The sequence below is a fragment of the Calonectris borealis genome, chromosome Z (assembly GCF_964195595.1).
Source record: "Calonectris borealis chromosome Z, bCalBor7.hap1.2, whole genome shotgun sequence".
Taxonomy (NCBI): Eukaryota; Metazoa; Chordata; class Aves; order Procellariiformes; family Procellariidae; genus Calonectris; species Calonectris borealis.
Genome location: NC_134352.1, coordinates 15,936,185 through 15,960,817, shown reverse-complemented (window position 1 = coordinate 15,960,817; position 24,633 = coordinate 15,936,185). Strand labels below are relative to the sequence as shown.

At 45.1% G+C, this 24,633-nt stretch overlaps 2 protein-coding genes across 8 annotated transcripts; one reads left to right on the top strand and one right to left on the bottom strand.

Moving 5' to 3' along the window:
* Positions 1 to 3,326: 3,326 nt before the first annotated feature.
* DNAJA1 (DnaJ heat shock protein family (Hsp40) member A1) lies at positions 3,327 to 11,940 on the bottom strand. Its single transcript, XM_075137585.1, has 8 exons — positions 11,521 to 11,940; positions 11,157 to 11,334; positions 9,863 to 9,967; positions 9,535 to 9,762; positions 8,023 to 8,137; positions 5,969 to 6,084; positions 5,308 to 5,408; positions 3,327 to 4,598 (listed from the first exon to the last, which is right to left on the bottom strand). The coding sequence occupies exons 1-8, from the start codon at positions 11,650 to 11,652 to the stop codon at positions 4,380 to 4,382; spliced, it is 1,194 nt and encodes a 397-aa protein (XP_074993686.1). The 5' UTR covers positions 11,653 to 11,940; the 3' UTR covers positions 3,327 to 4,379.
* Positions 11,941 to 12,001: 61 nt separating this feature from the next.
* On the top strand, positions 12,002 to 23,484 carry APTX (aprataxin). 7 transcript variants are annotated; one of them, XM_075137587.1, is made up of 8 exons: positions 12,002 to 12,437; positions 13,406 to 13,542; positions 14,504 to 14,550; positions 16,954 to 17,283; positions 18,776 to 18,835; positions 21,638 to 21,864; positions 22,702 to 22,805; positions 23,106 to 23,484. In XM_075137587.1, exons 2-8 carry the CDS (start codon positions 13,413 to 13,415, stop codon positions 23,258 to 23,260), a joined length of 1,053 nt encoding a protein of 350 aa, XP_074993688.1. In that variant the 5' UTR covers positions 12,002 to 12,437; positions 13,406 to 13,412; the 3' UTR covers positions 23,261 to 23,484. The 7 variants fall into 7 exon arrangements, with proteins under 7 accessions (XP_074993688.1, XP_074993694.1, XP_074993695.1 ...); XM_075137594.1 differs by lacking the exon at positions 12,002 to 12,437 and adding an exon at positions 12,449 to 12,671; XM_075137589.1 differs by lacking the exon at positions 12,002 to 12,437 and adding an exon at positions 12,464 to 12,695.
* The last annotated feature ends 1,149 nt before the right edge of the window (positions 23,485 to 24,633 follow it).

Sequence of the window (24,633 nt, the reverse complement as noted above, 5' to 3'; positions counted from 1 at the left end):
GATTTTCTTGTTGTTGATGTGCCTGGAAATGATTTCCACGTTTAGCTGTTCCATCACCTTCCCAGGGATCGAGGTGCGGCTGACAAGCCTTTCATTCCCTGGATCCTCCTTCTTGCCCTTCTTGAAGACAGAAGTGAGATTTGCGTTCCACCAGACTTCAGGCACTTCCCCCAATCGCCAGGATTAATCAAAGTTATTGAGAATGGCCTTGCAATGGTATCTTCCAGCTCCCACAGCACTTGTGGGTGCATTCCATCAGGGCCCATGGACTTATGTATGTCCAGTTTGCTTAAGTCCTCCCTGACCTGATCCTCTTCCAAGGGTACATCCTTCTTGCTCCAGACTTTCCCCTTGGTCTCTGGGACCTGGGATTCTTAAAGGCCAGTGTTGCTAGTAAGACTGAGGCAAAGTCAGTCAGTACCTAACCTTCTCCATGTCTTGTGTCACCAGGTGCTCCACCTCATTCGGCAAAGGGCCCACATTTTCCCTAGCCTTTCCCACCTATTTACTTATAGAAGCCCTTGTTGTCTTCGACATCCCTGACCAGATGCAACTTCAGGTGAGCTTTAGCTTTTATAACTTCATCCCTGGATGCTCGGACAACATCTTTGTGTTCCTCACAACTTACCTCTCCGTGGTTACACCCTCTGGATGCTTCCTTTTTGTGTTTGAGTTTGGCCAGGAGTTCCTTGATCATCCACACAGACCTCCTGGCATTTTTGCCTGACTTCCTATTCACTGGGATGGACTGCTCTTAAGCCTTGAATATTAACCAGCTTTTTTGGACCCCTCTTCCCTCCAGGGCCTTATCCCATGGAATGCTTCCAAGCAGACCTTTGAAGAGACCAAAGTCTGCTCTCCCAAAGTCTGGGGTTGAGAGCTTGCTTTTTACCCTCCTTCCTCTCAGGATCCTGAACTCCACCATTTGATGGTCCCTGTAGCCAAGGCTGCCTTTGACCTTCACAGTCCCAATAAACCCCTTGTTGGCAAATACAAGGTCCAGCAGAGCACCTCTCCTTGTTGGCTCCTCTATCATTTGGCTCAGGAAGTTCTCAATGATGCACTCCAGGAACCTCCTGGATTGATTATGTCCTGCTGTGTTGTCCTGCCAGTAGATATCAGGGTGGTTGAAGTCCCCCATTCTTTGGGCACTATTCTAGTGCTCCTCTTGCCTCCTAAGAAAACATGGAACCTAGCATTTCTTTATCTGTGGTTTTGGAAGAGGATGGCTTAAATCAAACCTTGCTTCTCTCAGTGTGCCTTACTAATGCTTTGAGCACCAATCAATCACAAATGGAAGCAGGAACATGTCTTCCCAGATGAAGTTGCTAATGAAAAAGTCATAGGGCAAGTTGCTTGCTTGCTTGACCTTGCGTCACACTGCAAGTTCAAAGCAGATTTGAGATCATTGAGTTTTTTCCCCCAGGCTGAGCAAACTTCTTGCACTGCTGCTGGGTAGCAGTTAGACAAAGCACAGGAAGGAGAGGACAGTTAGGGCCCTGAAGTCTTACAGGCAGAAGCAAAAATGAGAGCAGGCTCTTAAACGAGTCTGCAGTGGGCGTACTCACATTCACTGCAAACCTGTGGAATAGTGGAGCTGCTAGATTTCTGGGGAAAAACAAGTCCTACACGCCTGGTGCACAGTGGAAAGAATCACTGTAATAGACTAGACTACAAGCCTGGTGGTATGAATTTGGTGTTGTTGAAACTGAAACACTGGAAGTAATTGCAAACATCAACCCTGGCTATCTTAGGTTGGATTACGACGCAGGTAGTTATGGAAGCAGATATTTTGTACTACTGTATCCTCAATTTCTACAGCTGTCCATTCAGTTCATTCCCCAAAATGGGAAAGCGTATCCCACATAGAGCAACAAGAAGTCAGAAAAAATTGTCTTATTTCATTTTTCAGTGGCACAGAACATGTTTTGCTGCTTGCTGTAGCTGTATGATACCCAGAACATCACGGGAGAACTAAGAAGCTTGGAAGAGGCCGTACGTTGTACTCAATATCCTGCTTGAGGGTCTAAGGGCTGGGTCCTCCTTCTCGCTAGCTCTTGCCTTCACTTGCTAGTGCTTTTTGCTGAAGGTTTACTCTTCTGCTGCCAGTGTATTTCTTTGGGACATAGCTTTTATGTCTGTCACTAGTTCATTTCAAAGCCGAATGCTAAACTGGTGGCGTTTCTGCTGCCCTTCCTGCATTAGTAGTAGTGTCCTTCCTTGGGCTGCTCTGGCAAGGCTTCTGGAGGCTTCTGGTCAGCCACCCTCCTGGAAGCTAGACCTGGCCCATTCTCTAGACAAGCTGTGGTTTCATCAAGCATGATGCAGAATTGGCCACCACGGTCTTGAGAGTAAGTTAAGAGCAGAAACAGCATCTCAGCTGTGTTAATGCAGCTATGGGTGTGGTGAAAGGCAAACTAAAGTGTCTCTGGGAAAAAAAGGCTATGGAATGGTTTTTTATATAATACAGAGTTATCTGAAGCAAAATAATGTCCTCTTGTCATCCTCAAGGCACTGCACTGAGCTTGGTTTGCCCTGGCTGTTTTGATCCCGTGGTTAAGGAAAAAATACAAACAAGGGTGCTTACTGAACTGAAAACAAGCAGCGTATTTTAGTGCTGTTTAGTCCCAAGACCGTTGTGCAGGAGTCTCAGCCCTAGCCAGCGGCAGGATTTCTTTCTGTTCCTCCCCTTGACTCAGCCCAACTCTCCTACTGATAGAGCAAAGGTTCCTGCTGGTCACATTTGTACAGCTCGCTAATGAGCTCATTCAAGTATAATTTGGAAAGACACTTCGCCTACAGAATTTTATTCCTGCTGAAACAAAAAAAGAAAAAAAAAAAAGTAGGTGAAGCACGCAGGAGGTTGGTATTCTGTAGGTACCTGCAAGGGAACTATACTTAAGGTACAAAACCCATGGTACCAGGTGCCTTTATAAAATGAAACTCATAACACTTAGAAGAGCTAGAGATGTTTTCTAAGACATCTCCAGACAATTTCTGGACAAAATTTCTGGACAATTCTAAGACAATTTCCAGATACTAAAGTTAGAACACACTTCTGTCATGTAGCAGCTATTTCCAGGAAGAAAAACCAAGTTCTCTTCGTGGCACTTTTGCTTCAAAGCAGTATGAAAAGCATAAGCTCTGTCCCAAGCCAGATGGTAGAAAAAGACTAAACTACCACACTAGAGGTTAAATCTGGACCTGCCTTCTCAGCATATTTTCTGAAAGAAGTTTTTTGCTAAGATTTTTCTGTGAATAACTGTCTAAAAAGAAGGGGGTGGTGCCTTTAAACCAACATCTGGTCTAACAAAAGAGGCAATGAACAATTTTGTAATTATATTGGAAATGCTTAATCTACAATAATTAGAACATTCATACAGAATTTTCAAGAGTTAGCTTAAAATAATGCACACAATACATTAATTTCAGAACATCCTAGATGCATCAGTTGGTTGTATTCACTGACAGCAAGTTTCTCTCCTCTGCAGGTTCACATACACCCACCGTGCTGGTACTGCTTTCCATGACACACCATTGAGGGTTATCTGATTTCAGTAATCAAGGTGGAAGTCAAGCTTCACATGCCAGCAGGCTGACAGATTCCAAACCGCACGTGTGCGGATAAAGCCTGGAGGATTTTACTCATGCGCGGTAGCGAAGGAAGCTCCTGCAGCAGCCAAGCAACCCCTGGCTCTATATGCAGTATGGCGCAGGACAGCAGCCAAACAGTAGTCAGCGATGAACCAAAGCAAGCTTCACATCTAGCTCCAGGGTCAGGACCAAAGCTGACAGAGGAAGGGACTATTTGGCCTTAAGTGCAGTAGCTTCAGAGAGCTTGTGGATCACATGACTTTAATGGGCCTGTGAAGATTGACCACATCCAACATGTGGTTGCATTAGAGCCAGTCCCTATTTAGCAAACACCAGTACAAGCCCAAAACATTAACATGTTATCCTAACTGGTACAAAAACTTAACTATATCTTACTGTGAATTGTAAGTACTTGTGCATACTTTATTAACAGAGTATAAGATCTAGAATTCCTAAAAAGATAACCACAGAATCTTAGTTAAAGCCTGGGCAATTGCACACATACAGGAATTACAAGGCTTAGAATAAAATACAAGCAGGTAAGGGAGTTTTCTTGACCAAGAGGCAGGGGTGAAGTGCAATCAACTTCATTTGAGCTTGCATCCTGGAGCTTTATACAAATTGCAAAGTCAGTTTAATTACTTAGTTTATTTCTTTATGCTTTTAGAAACAACTATGGCTGGATAGAACAACAAATAGCAGGAAGTGAGGGTGAACTGCTTGTAGTCCTTCACTCATCCACTAACGCATACAAAACAAGCATCACAAGTTATTCACTGGCTCATTTATGATGTCTGACATTGAACACCGCCTCTAGGGTGATGCTCATCATCTTCATAGACTTCTCCGTTATAGTGGTGTTTTCTTTTTTGAGATGGATCAAAGTCCACTAAATCCACTTGTTCCATTTCCTCAGTTTCTTCTATTTCCTGCCTTGTAGGTAGCAGTTTTTCAAGTAAAGACAGCTTATCTGAGGAGAGGAAGCCACTCTCTGGGAAGTTCACCTGAAATCATCAAGAACTGGGGTTACTCAAGTCTGCCTGAATTGGCGTTTTTCCATCCTGCTACAGGTCAAACATCTGCCAAAGTCATCACAGATGACTTAAACCCAGTGCTTAAAAAAAAAATCTAAGTCACTAGGCTATTTTTCAGTGCCTGCAAGAAGTTAGCTTCTAACTCTGGCAACTTAACCAAGTTTTATCCAACATTTCTTCTGCCTCAGGCTGCCCTCTGGAATCACCCTAGAAGCAAAGTACAGGATATAACATTAGAGATATGGTTGAATCTCCTTGAAAACTGTAGCAGACAGAGCCTGCTGCCACAGCTCCCAGCATTCGCTTCTCTCCAGAGAAGAAACAGCATCTTCCAGGCTACTCCTTTGCCCCAGCACAGGGAAAGTTACTAATCCATCCTTGCTACAGGATGATAGAAACTAAAGAATGTGTGAAGCAAATGGAAATTCACAAGGTCTCTGAAGAAATTCTTCTGGTACTTACCATACTTTCAGCACACAGTGTTCCAGAAGTTTTCTCTTTGTTCTGAACTGTAATTCTGTTTGATGAATTACATGTTCTCACCATTGTCAAAAACAAATACCAAACCAAGACATGTGATAATTGGTATCTTTCCTTGATTGGGGTAATGCTTAGAGGTTAAACTTTCGATGGATATTCAATGCTGAACTGTGTCATGCAGGTAAGCTGATCCACTTACCCTGAATTCTATGATCAGACGTCCTTTTTCATATGGTCTGCGATAAATGGGCATACCTTCATTCAACACACACTTAATAGCCCCATGCTTGACAACCTGGCCTAAAAAAAAAAACCAAAAAGAGGAAGGGATCCATACAGGCAACAGAAGTAGCTTTAGTTTTAACTCCCTTCAATATTTATGTAACCTTCTACATTGTGGTTAGACAGCTACACCAATATGTAGTAGTCTAACAGGGACTTACTGCCTGGTAACATCTGAGTAGGAAAGCAGGCTGACGTCTACATTACATTGTTGTAACCTTGTTATGCTTCCCAAAGGAAGCATACTTACAAATTTATTAAGTGCTCCATCAGTTCCAAGGCTGAAAAAGTGGTTTTCAGAGACCCACGGCCTTCAATTCTCATGAGGTATCCTCAGGATACAAGTATGTCCATGAGGTAAGGTCTGTTACTATATCACGCAAAGAGAAAGTTACTGCTGACTGCTATCCAAAAATCCTTTTTTCTTTCAAGATTTGTACTGCAAAGACTAGGAAAAAAAGCTTGATACCAGTACACATCCCTTGTACAATCAAGATGGGATGTTTCTGTTCCTTTAAATTTCCAGCTTACATTCACTGTATGCTTGGACTTCTAGCAGAAAGCAAACCAACACTTACCAGGATGGGAGGTAATAATAATAGTTCTATTATCCAGCGTTGTGATAGGCTTTTGAAAGCCACATAGTGCTTCAACCAGTTGAATATCCATAGACATAAGAAGGTCTTCATCTCGTCTAAGGCAGAACCAATCAAAAACAGTCACAGAGAGGGAGAAGCAGTAAAAGGATCATACCCAAGTTCAGTATTTAACTTGGCAAGGACAATAAAGCTGTAATTTTAATAGAAGCCCGGGCAATTAAATAAAGAATACTGAATATTGATGCAGCACCTCAAGCCAGCACTTACAGGAATGATACCCACGCTGAGAACCATTACTGATGAAAGTGTAGAAGTGTTTATTGAAAACAAAGAAATACAGCAAGGCTCTCTTGCATCCAGTTTCACTTCACCGCTCCTTCCCAATTCTAGAAAAAAGGTCTCTCTCTGTCTCCTGAACACTGCAACTGCAATTAATCCCTTCCTTTATGCAGATTAATACCTTAAGTGCATCAGCTAGCTCTACATTTTTCTGTTACACTCGCTTTCTGAAGATCTGGTACTAGGGAAGTTTGAACAAGTGATGGCCACTCTGGGTTCTGATGAAAATACCTTCTAGAAAGCACAAAGAAATATCCGGAAGATACAATGTAATTGTTTTAATTGCCTCTTCTGACTTCAGTAGGGCAGTGCTAGTGATGTCTGCAAGCACTGCATGTTCAAGGGCTACAAAATCCTCCAGCCTACTCAAAGAACTAAGCTATTTCATGCACCGTGTTTTAAAGGTCTCTGGAAGGAGACTTGCCTGAAAAGTTAATTTTAGACTCTGATGGAAGAGGAGGAACATTCCACTTGTCCCAGAGCAGCATGACCTCAGCATAACGCCACAAGACCAGTAATATCAAGGATTATCTAAGGACACTAGAACTGAAGGCAGTGGGCAGAAAGATGGACAAAAATAAGCCAGCGGAGTTGTGTCTTCAAGTCCCAAGTAACTGTGCAAACAGTTTGGACCAGATTGTCCCTTTGGCATAGCCGATTCAGTATCTGGTTTCATTGGAAGAAAAATCAGCTGAGTAAGCTTATCCAAAGCAAACAGAACTGATTCTTAACGTGTGAGCTCAGTGTTCTTTGGCACAGAGCTCTGGCACCAGCTTCCAGAGCTCAGCACCATACAGGACAGTCAGGCAGACCTGCTGCAGGTTTCCCAAGAACTTTTGAGTCACTGTTCCTATTTACAAGTACAATGTCAGTGGTTGGTGTTGAGACAACTGCTGCTCTAAATCCATGGATTCCCTTGTTACTGCTCTGAACAGAAGCAGCGAGACACCAAGTGCAACACATTTCTGCGAGATGACTAGTGTTGCTTTTAATCGGACCAAAATGTAGTGGACAGACTCATTCCACAAACAATAACTTGCAACACCAAGCAGTATTGACTGGTTACACAAAATACTTGAGACATGGTCAATGCTGCTTGAGTCACTTTTGCTTTCACAAGAAAGGACAGGACTGATTACCCTGCTTGCTGCACTCAGGCAGGAAACGAAGTGTGAGAAATCACCTTTGGTCAGAAGGGTGCGTGCTTTATTCACTAAGTTTGTCATAAGTAAGATCCCTCAGGAAAAGTGAACACACTAGAAGCTTTCTGTGCCTTCAAGCCAAGTGGGCAATGCATAGCTGCCTACACTATATGGTAATTTTCTGAGGTAAGTGATGGAATGCTATCCTAGAAAGAGCAAGGAAATAATCACAAATATTCACATCTATTAAACAAAATCTCACTATTTTAAGAGTTCTTAAAATACTGGTTTTGTTTGCCTTCCACCCCTTCCACTGCCAACACTCACATAAGAGTATCTCATGCTACTAGAACACAAATGGCTGTGACTAGTTGTACCAGGATTCCTGCACACCTCAGTGCTCATTTGGCCAACCAAGCAAACTCACAGGGGAGTTCTAGCCACATGATCCTATCTACTGATATTTCCAGCAGATAAAAGGTGAGTGGTGACCAAGGAAGCATATGGACAAGCGTCTCAGGAGTTAACACAAAGGACTTCCAGAGTTTTTACCTTGTAAATACAGAGTGGTCTTTTTGATCCAAGACAATAATAATGTCCCCTGGCTCTAGTCCTGGCTCTTGGTCCCCTTCACCATGGAATGTTATTTTCTGACCATCCTTCATTCCTATTGCAGAAAACAAACAAACAAAAAATATTTATCTTTTTAAGTGAAAAGCAGCAATAAGAAATATTTTTATAGGCACAAACTGGTACCAGATCATCTCTGGATCTTTAAATTGGAACATCAGGACCTTCCCTTGAAGCATTCATAATTTTTTTTTAATCCACTCACATGTCCAACAGATTTTAGTGGTGCCAACCTGAACTATGTCTCAAGATTATTAAGCTTAATTGTAGTGCAAAACAGCCACCTGCCAAGATGAAGTCCTTAAGGGAAACACTATCAAAACAGGTTTCATTATATGCACAAGTACTAAAAAGAAAACAGAAACACTGCATACAAAATACATTTTGAGAGCAAGGGACCAATCAGCTTCTTCAGTTTTGTATGTGGCAGCTGCTTATGAAACATGATCTCAGTGCCTGCTGAGTGCAAGAAGCACTCTCCCTAGGACTGTAATCGTCGTGTAAGAGACCCACAGAAGTCTCTCTACCTAAATTCTAGCTGCCTCGTGCTAGCTCAGTCTCTTTTTCCTATAGGGAAGGGAGAAGAAACTCTTCTCATGGATTTCCCTGTTTAAAATGTCAGTAATATATCCCTACTACCCCTCATATTTAATGTTAATGTAGGATTTTCCCTGTTAAAAACAAATCCAGGCATTGCATAAGGTGTGCTTACACATACAGCAGTTGCAGGTGATAATCAGGCGCAAGTCTGTAGAAGTCATGCGCTTGTCAGCTTGCTCTATCTTACAAGCTGCACTACTCCAGAGACTTCTCCCACCAGCTTTTGAGCAGCCTCCTCAACAGAGATGCATTTGTCACTCAACAATGTGGCGCTCTCCCATCGCTGTGAGGGTTTGTGTATTGCATTTGCGTTTTGCCAGGCAAAGAGTATCTGCACTGTGCAGCACTGTCAGGGTTGCGTAGCAAACAGAGTTCTAAGCATGAGAAGCTTAGCACTGTCTCTGCACCCTATTACTATAGCAGACCTGGTTCCCCTTCACACTGAAACACAGTAGAAGTGATCGGAGTCTGCAGGGTTTCCCTGCAGGCAGGGGAAACTCATTAGGCAAGCTGAGCCAACAAGTGATGAGTCTTATTTTAATTGGTCCAGCTACCTGATCAAGACTCATGCTTACGAGGTTGCTCAAAAATAATTCACCGCTTACAATACTGCAGGTTTCAGAATTCATTCTTAGTTATGTGCACAGGTGTTAGATGCAAAGATAGAAGTAATCCACCTTCCCTAAAAACAAGTCTCCAACTTTTTAAAGGCAGCAACAGGCAATTTTACTGCATATGTATTCAGCAGTGCTACTCACCAAATCAACACCATGCATTTGCTAAAGCTTTGCAAAGTCAGTCAATACATCCAAGTTCAACAGTAAGACACCTCACCTTTGTCAATGTGAACTTCTAGTATCTTCTTCTCTCTAACAATTTTTCTGCCAGTGCAGCTCTTACACCGGTCCTTGGGGCTGATACGCTCCCCATGCCCCTGACACTCCATACACACGGACTGGATTTGTTGCACCATTCCTGGCCCAATCTGGTGAATTCTGATCTGCATGCCTGTTCCTCTGCAATTAGGACAGCATTCTACCGCACCTTTCTTACCACCACGACCTGAGGAGAATGAAAATTGGAGACACATGGTTATGCGCTGCCAGAAAAAAACCTGTAAGCTTTACAAGCAACTTGTGTTGAGTTGCAGTTTCACAGTTACCTTCACATTTGTCACAGATAACATTCTTCTGCAGTGCAAGTTTCCTCGTTGCACCATTGTACATATCTTCTAAACTTACTGACAACTGATGGACCACATTTTTGCCTGTAAAAGAAAACAGATATTTACTCAAGTTTGAAAGCTTGGTCTCTAAGTAACAGTAAACTTCCCATGTCACCATGCTCAAGAAATGATAAACCAAATCTATGAGCTTTAACATCCTGTTTTAATACAGCTTAATCTTGTTTTGCTGGTAGTAGTCAATAGCCCCTTCCTACCTGATGTCAAATTAGGTAACAATTCTAATGGCTTTGTCAGTAATGCTTCTCTGTTAGAATAAGTCAGAGACTCTTCTGTGAAAGCACAAACAATAACAGAAAGAAAATATGTAGAACCTTAGACATTTAAGTTTTATAGTGCAGGACTTAACAAAGTGACTGAACATGTCTCCTACAAGGAAGTGGGAGACGCTGCCTAGAGTCAGCAAAGTACTTTCTTCCTCTCACCAGAGGACTTTCTGGAAACTGAATTGAGTAATTAAATTTTTACACTCAGGAATTAATTAGAACTTTAGCTACCAGAGGCTTAATTCTGTGAAAGATACCAAGTTCTGGCTTACTAGGTATACTTTGGTACAACACTGTTACATTTTGATACAAACCCTTTTTTCTTCCCTTTGTTACCAGGTCTACACTAAGAAGTGATGGGATCTGCACTACTCTTAACCAGTTTAAATAACACTAGAGTCTTTCCCAGTGTGATTAATCTGGACTTTAATTTCCGAGCAGCGTTTTACTGCAGCTTCAACTCAATTCCACGGAACAGCACAGGAAAACAGAAAGGTTTCACAGACTGAATTTGATTTGGTTAATTTATTTAGATATCGTTACTTGCAATTAAAGACCAAATTCACATTTAGACGCTACATTTATGGTAGCTTAGTTAAAAAACCTTTTTAAGGTATGTTACCATTCCGTTTCCTATTCAGCCTATTAGCAGCTAGGCTTACACTCAGCTAAAGGCTTTCCAAACACGAAATCTGGTTAGCTATTAACATGAGACAATGCACAAGAGACCAAACTACCACCGTATGAACCCAATGCCCTCCCCTGCTCGCTTCAGGTGTTAAGGGCCAGGGACAATGTTTTCTCCGATTTTGAGATCAAGCCTGTAACTTCATTTTAATGCTATTTGAAGTCTTACATCTACGGCATTCTCCTCAGAGATTTTGATCCCGTCTACCACAGCGATCACGCTGTCAAGTCTGGGGAAGCGTGGAAAGATGGCACGTTACCTCGTCTCTCTCTCTGCATCCTCCCGCCGCCGCCAAAGAACATATCGAATATGTCCATGGGTGACCCGAAACCACCGCCAGAACCACCCTCTTTGATGGCCTGCTCGCCTCCTTTGTCATACAGGTCCCTCTTTTTTGGGTCCGACAGTACTTCGTAAGCTTGGGAAATCTGCTTAAACTGCGAAAGACACACATCGTTCCTCAGACACCCGGGCCTTGAAACCCCAAACGGCACCCACGCGGGGCCCCCGCCCCCGGCCTCCCTCCCGCTCCCGTCAAATCCTCCTCAAACGATCCCCTCGCCCTCCATCTCACCACCCCCGGGGCAGCCGGCCCCGCACCCCCGTCCCGTCCCGCCGCCGACCTTCTCGCCCTCATTGGGGTTCTTGTCAGGGTGGTACTTGAGCGCTAGTTTTCGGTAGGCCTTCTTCAGCTCCTCGGCGGAGGCGTTGGGCTTCACGCCCAGCACATCGTAGTACGTAGTCTCCTTCACCATGGCGGAGGGCGGCCCCTGAGCAGCGGGCGGTCCCGCACCCCACGGCGGCTCCTCGCCCAGCGCCGATCCCGACTTTTCTGGAAAGTTCCGAGCCGGTCCCGCATCCGGGCGCTTTTGAGCCGGCACCGCCCCGCCCCGGAAGTCCCGCCCTGCCGGCCGCCGGGCTTTGGAGGGCGGGCAGCCAATAGCGGTGGGAGGCGGAAGGCGGCTGGCCAATCACCGCCGCCCCTCGACGGCCGAACTCGCCCGCCGCCGCCACTCCCGGCGTGCACCGGCCGCGCGCCGCACTGCGCATGCTCCGGGCCGGGGGGTGGGGAGGGGGGAGCGCGGTGGCTCCCGCCCTGCCCCGCGCGGCGGGCTCAGGCGCTGGGCGGGCACGAAGGCCGTCTGCCTGTCGGGGAGCGGCCGCCGGTTACGCGTGTGCGCCGGGCAGGCCCTATCCCCGGCACCTCCCGCGGCCAGCGCTGCCGGCGCGGGGCCGTTCCTTGCGGGGAGGCACCGAGCTGTAGGCGGTACGCAGCGGCACCCCGTCCGCCGCCCTTCCGCCGCGCCCCGCCCGCCTCTCGCGGCTCCGGCGCCGCCGGGGCGGGGCTACCGCGCAGAGCTTGTTGGCGGCCCGGCGCGCTGCCCCGCCCCACACCACCGCGCCTGCGCCGAGCCCGAGCGCGCGGGCTCAGGGCGCCTACGCCGGGCCGCGCGCCGCATCTGTCTCCTGGTCACGCGGGGGCCACGCTGCAGCAGCCGATTGGCTGGAGCGGCCGCGGCGCCGGCGGCCCGCGCACTCGGTAAGAATGGGGCCCGGCGTTGCCATGGGGACGGGGCCCCGTTTCCCTCCAGGCCGGCGGCCTGCGGCGCCGCGGGCCGGTAACTACTGTCGTGCAGCGGCGACAGGCAGGGGTCCGGCGGGGCTGGGGTGCTCCCGGCCGCCCGCGGCGGCTCCGTCGCCTCTGCATCGGCTGTGTGGTGCTGGCGGTCCTTGCCGTGTGCCAGGCCCCCGCCCGGGGGGTAGGGCACCGAGGGTAAAGGCGGCGCCCCGAGGCGGGGTGTGTAGTGAGCGGTGGAGGGGGCCGGTCCTGACCAGCAGGCCGAGCGGGAGGTGCTGCTGGGTGGGCCTAGCCGCACGTCGCACGCTTTTGAGTGTGTGACAGTCGCACTGTGGACGGAGGGTTGCTGTCCACCGGGATAAGCTCACCACTGAGTTGGGAGGAGGAGCGCGTAGCGCCAAGCACTAGGCGAGGGGAGGCTGCGGGATCTTTGCTGTCCAGGGTCAAATTGGTGTAAACTTGAGGGACCGATTTCGTAGCATGGTCCATCTGCAGACTGTTGCTGGACGAAGCTGTCCCCTTCTCTCGCCCTTTCTGTCTACTGCCGCTTTCTTTGTTTTGGTGGGTAAGTTAATCTCTCGGATCAGGTCTGATTCTCTGGGAAACAAATTTTTTTGTGGGTAAGCTTTTCTGTCAGATGGAAGTGTTGATCTAATTGATTTTTTCTATGTATGATCTGTGGATGTAAGAATGTATGGTGATGTAGAAGGAAAGAAAATAGGATTGTCCTTTCAGCAGCAACTTGCTCTTAGATTATGCTAGTGTTAATGCTGTGCTCTGCCTTGAACTTCAGAAACATGAACCCAGTTAGCAGAAGTGACTCAGCTAATGAATGGGCTGGCAGCAGAATCTCCTAGACCCCATTCCACCGGAAGGTGACCCATTGGGAAGCTGCGTGTTAATAACAAACTGTTTGTTTTGCTTTATAGCACAGTGATGCGTGTGTGCTGGCTCGTGGGGAAAGAGAAATGCAGTCAGCGAATGAAACTGCCACACTTGGAAGCAGTGGTAATTGGGCGTGGCCCAGAGACTGGGATAACGGATAAGAGGTGTTCACGGCAGCAAGGTAAGGTTTAGCTGAAATCCAGCTTTCTACACGCAGCAGCAACCAAATTTATAAAGAGTGTGAGATACGAGTAGAGCACTCATGTTTATCAATAAACATCATTCTTCTGTTTGGCTAAATTACAGTGAAGCTAATGGACCAATCATTTTGGCCTAATTCATAAGTCTGCTTTGAGCAGGGTCTAAATGGGAAATCACAGTTTTTCCTTGAAATCTAAGCAGGCTTTCTTTAGGCTTGCTTCTGCAATCACTGCCTTATGGTCTCCTTCCTCTGCATGGTCCATAGTGTTGCCTGATTCTTGAAGTCATCAAGCTTTTTTTATAAGTGCTTATGGAGATCTCTGGATCCTAAAAAATCAGAGGAGACACCTAAGAACAGGAAGTCCAGCTTCGTAAACTAAGGCATTGAATCTTAACATGAGTCACCAAGGACTCAGGCACCTTAACATGAGTCCCCCGCCAGGCAGTCATGTTCCACTGCCTGCACTCTTGCTTTGTGAGTGGCACTTCATCCCCCTAGTCTTCCACCAACTGATTTTTAGTACGACTTGTTATTTTCTAGATGCACTGAGAGAATATAGAAAAATATCGTGATCTATAAAATACTCCCCTTCACATCTTCCCTGCCTTAGTTTCTTCCCTCTGGACACAGTCCTGCTCCATGCCTTGTTGTCACAGAGGGCTGGTGAGAATAGCAAGAACGTGTAGAAGACTTCCACAGATTTCACCTCTATTCTGAAGTAATTTTACTGATCCATGATGTGTATGGGTTGGTTCTGTTTTGCCTGTGGTCCTGGAAACAGAGGATGAGGCAGAAGTATTCTTTGCATGCATGCACGGAAGATCAGCTTCAGAAGGTACCAAATCTTAAAATACAGGAGTGTTTTCTGCAGGGAGTGTTTCAGCAGAGTTCTGGCCTTTTTATCTACACTGTTTTGTGACACTTTGTTCTTTCTTTCCAGTTCAGTTAAAGGCAGACTGTAACAAGGGGTATGTCACAGTTAAGCAGGTATGTTTTTAAATGGGTGTACAATATTTCTGATACTGGGGCGATTGTTGTACTTAAACTCCACAAATGCTGCAAGTGATGATTCTGATCACTGGGTTTGAAGGGCCTGAAGATGTTTTAAGACCAAGGAGAGCACAGTGAGTGGTCCTCGGAAGGGATCTGTCCTTTTTTTTTTGTGTACCTCAATGGAAAGACTGCACTATTCCTTCCAAATACACTCCAGTCTCAGATGGCCACGCTTGCAGCATCATGGAATGCTGCTGTGAATCCTCAACTTGTTCTTCCAGGCGCTACATTTGGGAGATTTTGATGTTCTTCCCCTAAACTTGCTGATCTGCCTCCCGAGCCTTAAACGTCTAAAGCTGAGGCAGCCCTTCATTTAAGGTCAAATTGGTTCCTGTGTTAATGGGACTGGGCAGTTGTGGAAGGTTTTTGTTTTGATGGCTGATGGAGCCAAAGGTGTGGTCACCTCTGGGAAGGGATGGGATGTGAAACAGCACTGAAGGTATTCTCATGTTACTAACTGGATGGATGTAGGCCTACTCTCTCATACTTACGAGGACCAGTATCCCTGAGATAATATGAAGGGAAAATTCTCTGGCTTCAGGTGCTGGGGCATGTATGTGTGCCTGCAGCATCAGCACGTGTGGACAACACATGAACGTGTTCTGCCTACTGAGGAGTAACCTCTTCTGTCGAAATGCCTCCAGAGCTCAGTAAGCACAGGGACACCACCAGTATCTGGTGAATCTGGCGAAGATCTCTCAGACAGTTTTTCACAGAAGTCAGCCTTAGCCACAAGTTGAATACCGTTACTGAAATCTCAGGGCAGGGAATACTTTCTGGCAGTGGCTGCTAGCATGTTTTCGCTGGCTGCTCTAGAATTGCCGCCCAGGTGATTTGTGCACGTCACAGGGTTCCAGGGATCAGTTGTTTGATAGTGTATTGGCCCGGGGCACGTGAAGTGTGCTTGACTTGAGTGAAACTGCGGAACTGTAGACTGAAGAGACCCTGACTGGAGTCAGGCGGGTGCTTCATTGCTGTGAATACCAAGTGATGAGAGGCACAATACCATCTTGTGAAGCAGGCAGGTATCGCAGTGACAAAGCTAAAGAAACATTCTGTGACAGAGTTTATTAGTCACAGGGAAGAGCTGGTTTCCTAAAGCTTGTTTCATGCATAAACATTAACCAAAAGCATTTTGAATTCAGAGACTCCTAATTTCCCTAGGGTCGCCCTCATGATCAGGCAAAATTTGTCTATCGAGCAGTCACTATAGGTTGCCCACGCCACTTTGTGTTATCAGTTATGCCCGAGACAGAGGAAAATGTATTGCTTTTCAATTATCAGCTAAACTTCAGGTAACTTCTCGGTCTTTGAAGCACTGTTTTGAGGGGAAAATTATTTTAGAGTTGCATAGAGCTGTAAACTGATGCAATGAAAGAGGCAGGTAAAAATTTGACATTGCTGTCCTCATTTTCTGCTAGAACAGAATAAATAACAGTTGGTTTCATGAAAGTGTAAGATGCGAAATGAAAAGGAAAACGTTAAAATACAGATAGGCTGGTATATACTTTGCACAAGCTGAGATGGACAGAGAGGTTTAGCCTCTTGAAGGAACAGGCAAGTTTGTCACCGTGAACAGAGTCTTCTGTGGCTGGAAAAGGGTTATCACCTTCGACTTGGGAAAGAAAAAAAGACAGGAGCAAGGAGCTGATCCCTGTGTAGTGGACTCTTCTGGGGGCTCAGAGATACTTTTTTCCTGATTTTTGTTTTTTTTTTGCCTATGCAGGAGGGAGTGTGTTGCAAGTGTTAGCAGTGGGCTGTGCTTGGTGAGCCAGCTTGGTGAGCCCGAACTCTTGAAATGAGCCAAAAGAGTGTCCTTGTGTATTTGAAGGCAAATGTGTTGATGGGACAGCATTTGGTAGAAACAGAAAACAAAATGTAGTAAAAAGGAGAAGAAAGAGAAAGTAAAATAATTTGAAAACAGGAAACTTTCTGGGGAGATTGGACTGAAATAATTCGTTAAAACTACTGTTACTCTTCAGAAAATTGTTACTAAGGCTGTTATTACTTTAACAGTTGTTTAATAGGTTGTTAATTTTTTTGAGCAAAGTGTGGCATAGGTCTTGCTGTTCTCTAGCCAGCTGCTACAGAACTGTCACAGGGACAGCATGCCCCGAGGCTTGTGCGCTGAGAGCTGTGATTGCAAGACTGGGCCATAGAGAGGTGTCTCCAGCGTTGGGACTTTCCTGATCCTCTAGAGCGGGTTGATGTGGGGAGGGGGTGCAGTGAATACGAAACGCATTTGCTTTCCAAAATATTGATATTCCAGGACAATGGAGTTGGTGATTCCAGTTACAACATCATTTGCTATTTTTTTTCTTTTTCTTCCTACCAAAGATAGGAGTCAACCCAACTAGTCTTGATCTCGTGAATATTGGCAAGGATGAAGAGGTGAAAATGAAGCCAGGCCAAGTTCTGCATATTGTGAATAAACTTTACCCCTACACGGTGCAATTTGCTGAAGAGTCAGGGAAAACTGTTACAGAAGCACAAGAGAAAGTACAAACCAACAAGACGCCACGTGAGGACTCCTGCGAGAATGATGATGTAGAGCTTGTGCCCAGAAAAACAATGAAGATGGAGGTGGTGGATACACAAGGCAGTTCTGCAAATCCCAAGCTAAGCAATACTGGTGTATCTCCACATGAAGGAACTTCGTGCAAAAAGGCAAGTGTACTGGTATTAGTACTTGTGCTGTTTCTCCTGGGGTTGTCTCCTCCATCAGGGCTTTGGTCTTTTACTTTTGTGAGTACTACTGATGGGGAAGTGTCTCAGGTGAATACAGATCCTCAGAGTATTCAGACCATGTGAGCTGACGTGCGCTGAGGCAAAGACTCTGCTCCTGGCATTACCTGGGTCCTGAGAAAGTTACCTGGGACCCATCCTAACCTGAGCTGGGGGGTGGGTGTGTGTGAAGGGGCTTGCTTGTAGCGAGTGGGGATTTAATCTCGGGTTCCTGCTGCAGCTTCTGCTAGAAGGACAGTCCACATGAGCTCAGTTTAGCTGGAGTCACACAAGGATACTGCACTGGCTCTTGAGATGAAATCTGCTGTCTTACAAATAGACCAGTGGTTATCTAAAAGCTTACGCACAGAGAATGGAACAACTTGACCATCTTTTTTTTTTGATTGCTTTTTTTTTTTCCCCCTCCTGCTTTGGTCATTCCTTATGATAGAACCATGTTTACATTAATGAATGTTACCAGCCAAAATCTTTCATAAGGGAGTTTTTAGCCCTGCTGACATGGACAAAATAAAAGACTGCTTAGCGCGTCTGGAAGTGCAGTTGCTGGAGGAGAGGGCACAGGAAAGAAACCCTTCAGGACAAAATTTCAGTCCCAGGTTGTGGTGGGTTGACCATTTATTTCATTTGTGAACTCAGGCTAGTTATATTAGGGTCAGATTTGTGGTGGTATGAGCAGGGAGACAAGACAATTCACACTGTTTCTCTGTCAGCACTATAATAATGTTTGAACATCTTCCTCTATAAGAATATGGTGATCATCATCATTGATAATGCCTGTAAAGTGATCTGAACAGATAAAACATTATCTGTTTTGAAAAAAGTGCACTCGAGGCACCTTCTGTTAGGCATTCAGTAACCCAGTTAAGAGATATCTGCTAGTGTTGGCTTGGTCTTCCTGTTCTTTCTTGTTTTCCGTACAAGCCACTCCACACAAAAATAATTACATCTAAGAGTAAGGCCATACACCACAACCACTTCTTTGTTCTGTGCAGAACAGCATGTGATAGAACAGTTAACGGAGATCCTTGTACTTCCTTTAGCCCTTGGGATCCGTGAAGCAGAGGGTCTTTTAGTAAAATAATCTGTCATCAATAGTAATCAATGACTGTGCCATAACATGTGCATGCAAATTATTAAATTCAAACAGATCTAGAGCTCCCTGTTGTTAAATTTCCAACACTTGAAAGACTTAACTTTGAATCTTAACAGTATTTTGTTGAAAGTTTTCAGAAGTAGCTTTGTGGGGGCAGTTGGAGCAGGCGTGTTGGCATTTTTAGAAAGGAAATAATTCAGCTGTCATTCAGCTGTTATTTTACTGTTGTATACTAATGAAAGTACTTAACTGAAAACTTTAAAACATATAATTGGATTCTTAATTCTCTTACAAACCAATTTTTTTCCTTCTGTGCTTTAGGAACATTTAGGACACTGGAGTCAGGGTCTAAAGAGCTCCATGCAAGATCCAAAAATGCAGGTGAGAGCTGTATGCCTGTACTTTACAGTAGTTCCTGTCTAACAAAGTTAAATGAGCTTGCTTTCTTCCTTCTGCAGTTGACTTTGAATGATCTGATTAACCAGTGGAGTACTGCATAAGGGCTGAATTGTACTTGCGTCTCTGTAGTAGCATTGATTTGGGAGTGTCTATTACACTGATTTTGCAGAATGTCATTATCTTAATTATCTTCAAGCTCTCTATACTGTCAAATTTGGCCAACAGTTTTAAAAAAGGTTGTTGGGAGAGCAGGTGAGCAGTGCAGTCACTTTGCTCAGGGAAACCAACTAAAATGGGGGTGTTGTTTGAAGCTGAGCAAGTAGCAGAGGTTCCTGTTTTCCTGCGGCCATCAGCACTGCCTTGTTTCCAAGCATGGTGCAGTTTCCCGGTTTCCAGCAAACTCTGAACTGCAACACCTCCCTGCCAGCTGACAGGATGTGACCCCTGGCTCCTCCTCCACCCGGTGTCTTTGTGCCAACAGGAATTTCCTGGGTGCTTTCTTTTAACCTTCTGCAGATGCTCCAGATGCACTTCCCTCCTCTGCTTCCCTGTGGCTGCATTATGGTTTCCCTTGAGCTCTTTTTTTGTTGTCTGCTGCCTGCTTTTGGGGAGGTCAGACTGAAAACACAGGAATCGGACAAATGTCTTTTGTGGCTGCAGTGTATACACACTTTCTCGTTACTGTATTGTAAGAGGGCCCTGAGAGAATCTTCCCTATCCCCTATTATGTATAGAACCTACTTTCATTTTATTTTAAAGTTATGGCAAATATATAGACAACTCCTTCTGAACATCAAGGTTTTTAGCTGAACTCCAAAATAGGGAGAATGCTTTCCATCAATATTCCACTGTCTGGCGGAGTAAGGCCTGAAGCTTGGGTCCATTTAGCTTAGGTTTTGGCAGGCTGACTGCTGCGTGGCCATCTTAACGTTAGAGATGTGTTTTTCCCTTTGTACTTCTCAGCAAGAGTATGTGTCCAGGAAGACAGATATCACAGACACCTGTGATACTTGGTTCTTGAATTCACTGAATAATTTACTTGGAAAAGACCTTTGGAGGTCACCCAATCTGACCACTTGCACTTGGTGTGATTGCCCCAGCCTTTGCCCATTTGAGTTGAGATGATATCCAAGGGTGAAGATCCCACAGCCTCGTTGGGCCCCTTCAGGTGCTGATCACCCTCAGGCTGAAAATAATTTCTTTGATAACTAATCAGAAGGTCCCTATTTCTTGATTGATTTTTTTTTTTTTTAAATTCAAGTCTAAAATGTTGAACTGCATAGAGTTGTAGGAGAACTGGATGCCCATTCTCTTGGAAATGCCAGCAGTTTCAAATGAGTCTTTCTATGGGGAATGATAAAGCTATTGAAATACTTGCTTACTTTTTAGACATGAAGCTTAATCTTCATCCCTTAAGCGGAGTTTCATATAGCATTTATGAGGACAGTGCTTTCTTGACCCAAAAGATAAGCTGGTTTTAAAACTGTTCTTTGAATGTTAGAACACAAATAACCGTTTGTGACTTAGTGTTAGCTTTATTAGTTGTGATTCTGAACTAAATAGACAAACAATAGAAGTCCTATCTTTGCTTTTTAATCAAGTACTAACTAAATGGCAATATTTCTTTCTTCTGAAAACACTTGCTCATGATCCCATTCCTATTGGCTGCATATGCAGACGCTAATGTGTGTATATAAAAATATGACAGCATCAACCAGTCTTGCTGCTGAAAGAATCAGTCCTATGATTTGCGTGCTGATAAAATTTTAATCATCCTTCCTGTAGAGCAAGACTGATCAGCTCTGTATATAAACATAGGAGAATAATTAGTGAAGATAACAAAAGACATCATCCATCTCTCGCCGATAGATGCGCTGCTAAGAGATCAGAGACACAGCACACAATTTCTGCTTCGGAACCTGACAGATTTTTATTGCCAGGGGCAGGTTGTCCTCCCTGTTCTCCACATGCTTTGATACTGTTTCTCTTCATCAGCTGCATCAAATTGTTGCAGAAGGCAAAACAAAATGAAAACGGGGGAAGAAGGGCATGATAGACGGGAATCTGTTCTCCTTTTTGTGATTGATCTGACAAAGTAGCACATTGGGTAGTATGAACTGAAATAGCTCGGACATGAATGTTTTTGTCTCTGTAACGCCGGCGGAGGTCTGCAGCGCTGGGTACGCTATTTGTAGCACCTCTGAGACTTGTGTTTCACTCCAGAAATCTGTGAAGGACGAGGCAGTCCAGTGCATTCCTACGTGCTCTATAGTGAGCACAGTGCTGTGATTTTTGCTTCAGTGACCGCAAAGCTTGAATGTAGCCTGATAGAAGCAGAGTTTCCTAGACCTCACTGGTATCTGAGTCCAGGTGATTTTTCAAGAGAGTTCATATCCACCTGTAGCAATAGTTAACTTACTGCTATGTAAGCATAGAAAGCTTTTTCCTTAAAGTATGTAAAGAGGGATGCTGGAACATCTCTCTGTCACTGCCTGGTGGTGGTATGGAAAAGGGCACATATCCTGGACCAACTTAGTTCCAGCAAAAGTCCTCCTTGAAGTGGAATGCTCTGCTGCTTGATATTTCTCCCCATCTAGTAATCTTTCCTGGCTTTTTTCCGGGCAGTCCCAGTTGCACTAGCAACACATGCTGTGCTTAGGGACTTGTGCAACCACAGTGGGACGTGCAGATGGATAACATCTCAAAATCCACTAAATACAGTGCTTATAGGAATAAGGTATTTAACTTTCAATCAGTAAATAATCTAGTTACTTGTTTTGCAAGGTTTACAAAGATGAAAAGACTGTAGTCATCAAGGATAAATATCCCAAAGCACGTTACCACTGGCTTATCTTACCGTGGGACGCCATTTCAAGCCTGAAGTCAGTCACCAGGGACCATCTTGAACTCCTGGAACATATGCATGCAGTTGGGCAAAAAATGATCGAACAGTGCCCTGCCAGAGAGAGTCTGGAGTTCAGACTGGGTTACCACGCTATCCCCAGTATGAGGTAAGACCTAGACCTCATCAGGTGGAGACCCTGTTCTTCCGGTTATACAGATTTGGGACTAAGTCTGTAACGTGAGCTGGCCCTGCTAAAGAACAACTTACCCTCCTCAACCTACAAACAGTTTGTTGTCCAGCTCCTTTGGGCGCAGCTGCGCACACACTGCTGCGTGCGTGCTGATGGGCTACGCACGCGTCGTGGGTCAGGTGGGAAATGCCTGTTGGGTTCCCCTAGCAGCGGTCTGTAGGTCCAGTGGTCCAGTCCCAGCAAAAGAGGCGGTGCTGCCCATGGCCAAGTGCTAGGGCGTCCCCCTCCCAGCGCATGATCTGGGATCAGAGAGTGGCTCTTAAGCCTATCAAGTCCTGCCTGATACTGAGCAAGGATTCGAATCTTGTGTGTAAATAAGAGCCGATGTTACGGTGTCCAAATGTCTGTGGGTATTGCAGTCAGTGTTCCTAAGTTGTGCTCCAGTTCTCGGACAAAGCTTTGAGTCACTGATCGAGTCCCATTCAGGTACTTTGCAAAGTTTAAACCTTCAGCTTATTAAAACCACTGTCTCTGCCTTTTTGGAGACTAGCAGGAGCATAGACTGTGGTTGGGGGCCAGTGGGATATGCAGACTAGTGACCCTGACTTAAGTGAAACACTGGGCATGAGACAGTGCTTCCAGGACAGAATGGGCTGCTGCTGTCGCAGGACTGTGGGTCAGACATGGTAAAACTGACCCATAAGGCTGGCAGTCCGACTCTGCTGAATCGTGTTTGCAGCTGATACTACTGCAAAAGAACTTCAAGCATTAACATTATTCTTCTCTCTTATCTACATAACATATTTGTTTCAGTCAGCTCCATTTGCATGTAATCAGCCAGGATTTTGATTCTCCGGCCCTGAAAACCAAAAAGCACTGGAACTCTTTTACTACAGACTACTTCTTAAACTCTCAAGGTAATGATTAGGAAAGGTGTTTCATAACACATAATCCTGCTGGTGGGTTCAGGCTTTGGGCTTTTTTTCCAAACAAATGTGTAAGCCATAAATTCTGTTGTAATAACTGAAAGGTTTTATGTAATTTCAGATATTGTAGAATAGCACTAACTAAAAGTCAACCGAATTTTGTGACTGGTTTAAATTAGGATGCAGTGATGACATGCTGTGCATGCGAAGCAGTGTGCAGAGATTCTGCAGTGTCATGTGTTTCATGATACTATGTGGTCTTAATACCTCACGTCTCTTATTTTATTTCAGATGTGATAGAGATGGTAAGAAGCAAGGGAAAAGTGATGGTGAAAGATCACGCCTCTGAGCTTCTCAAACTGCCCCTCAGATGCCATCGTTGCAAACAACAGCTGTCCACTGTCCCACAGTTAAAGGAACATCTCAGGAAACACTGGCCAAAATGACTTTGCAAAAAATCATCTTACAACCTGTCTTCAGATTTCAGGCTACAACAAAGACCTCGAAATGTTAGTGGATGTGGATGTATATGTTAACAATGTTCCATTTTGTTAACTGGAATGACAAGTGTAATGTGGGAAAAGGTAGCCTGGAAACAGCAGCATACTAACTTTGTAGTAGCTTAGACAAAAAAACCCCAACATAAAATAAAGTGACTTCTGAAATTGAAGGTGTGTTTGGAGCTTTGTTGTGGTACTGCCAGACTCATCTGTATGTGAACCAAAGTCTGGAAGAAGCGTTGTGCTTGGATGAAAGGATTTATTTTAATTCAGAAACTGAGGCGCTGAGCCCAGATCAAGGTTTCTACTGAGAAAGGAAAGCAACAAACAATGATTTGGAGGTCTTTCTCTTGATGTCTTCTGCCTGTCACTGAAGTTTCTCTTAAGTGATAACGTTCCCCTCTGCTATGGAGCAGGTGTCGCCCCTCAGCAGGGTGCCAGGGTAGTCTCTGCTCAGGCTCTGAGAGGGGCAGCCTCTTTTATGTACATGGGTGTATTTAATCACATATATATAAAACTACATGTATAATACGCAATGACCAGCTTTACTGCTCCCCAGAGTAATAAACTAGCGAGCTTGGCAGTTGCTTGGCTGTGTATGTTGGGGTTGGTACAGAAATGGTGTGGTTTAACGCTGCCCTGTTTCTCCACATCTGGATGTTGGTGAGGGTCTATCATTTGATTGTCATCAGGATGTGAACTCCCAGAGAGGCAGCAGAGCAGTAGTAATAAAAATCTGGTTTGTAGGGCTCAATTTCATTCTAAGCCCAGCTTTGACTCGTTAAGCAAGATGCCCTCTGGGTGAAATGGCTTTAAAAGAGCACACAGAGCTTGTGTTACACAAGGAAAATGCTCTTTGTAACTCATGATAACGTATTCCGTGGGGAGAGGGTGTCCTCCTCTTCCGTGCCCCCATGCAGCAGCGTGTTACTACGCACACTCTGATGGGGCAAATGGTGACTTGTTGCTCCTGGAAAAGAACAGCAGGGGACAGTGGGGGGGGTGGGGTTGGCTGTGGCCTAATTTAAACACCAGTCACACTTTAGTTTTTGCTGGCTTAATAATACGCCTTAATTTAGAAAGCAAAACTTAAAGAAGAGAGAAACAATGACAAAAGCACAGCCAGTCTAGGGATTCACTCCTGACACAGTCAAACCAGGGCTCCCCTTGGCCCCAGAGGCGAAGTAGTGCTAATGCTCAGCAACAGGAACTATTTTGGACCAAAAGCAGTTGCAAATGCTGGAGAACCATGGTCTTGCTCACATGGCAGGCGCGGACCAGAAAGGAAAGCCATGCTGCTTCACAGTTAAATGCGCTGT

Bases quoted from the DNA above. Each gene is read 5' to 3' on its own strand.
- DNAJA1 (XM_075137585.1), bottom strand. From the start codon at position 11,652: ATGGTGAAGGAGACTACGTACTACGATGTGCTGGGCGTGAAGCCCAAC. The intron at 6,085-8,022 runs GTAAAAACTCTG...GTTCTGCCTTAG, and splicing joins GACCACTCTGTATTTACAAG to ACGAGATGAAGACCTTCTTA. The intron at 4,599-5,307 runs GTAAGTGGATCA...TGATGATTTCAG, and splicing joins GTCTGATCATAGAATTCAGG to GTGAACTTCCCAGAGAGTGG.
- APTX (XM_075137587.1), top strand. From the start codon at position 13,413: ATGCGTGTGTGCTGGCTCGTGGGGAAAGAGAAATGCAGTCAGCGAATG. The intron at 18,836-21,637 runs GTGAGAGCTGTA...TTGTTTTGCAAG, and splicing joins TGCAAGATCCAAAAATGCAG to GTTTACAAAGATGAAAAGAC. The intron at 22,806-23,105 runs GTAATGATTAGG...ATTTTATTTCAG, and splicing joins CTACTTCTTAAACTCTCAAG to ATGTGATAGAGATGGTAAGA.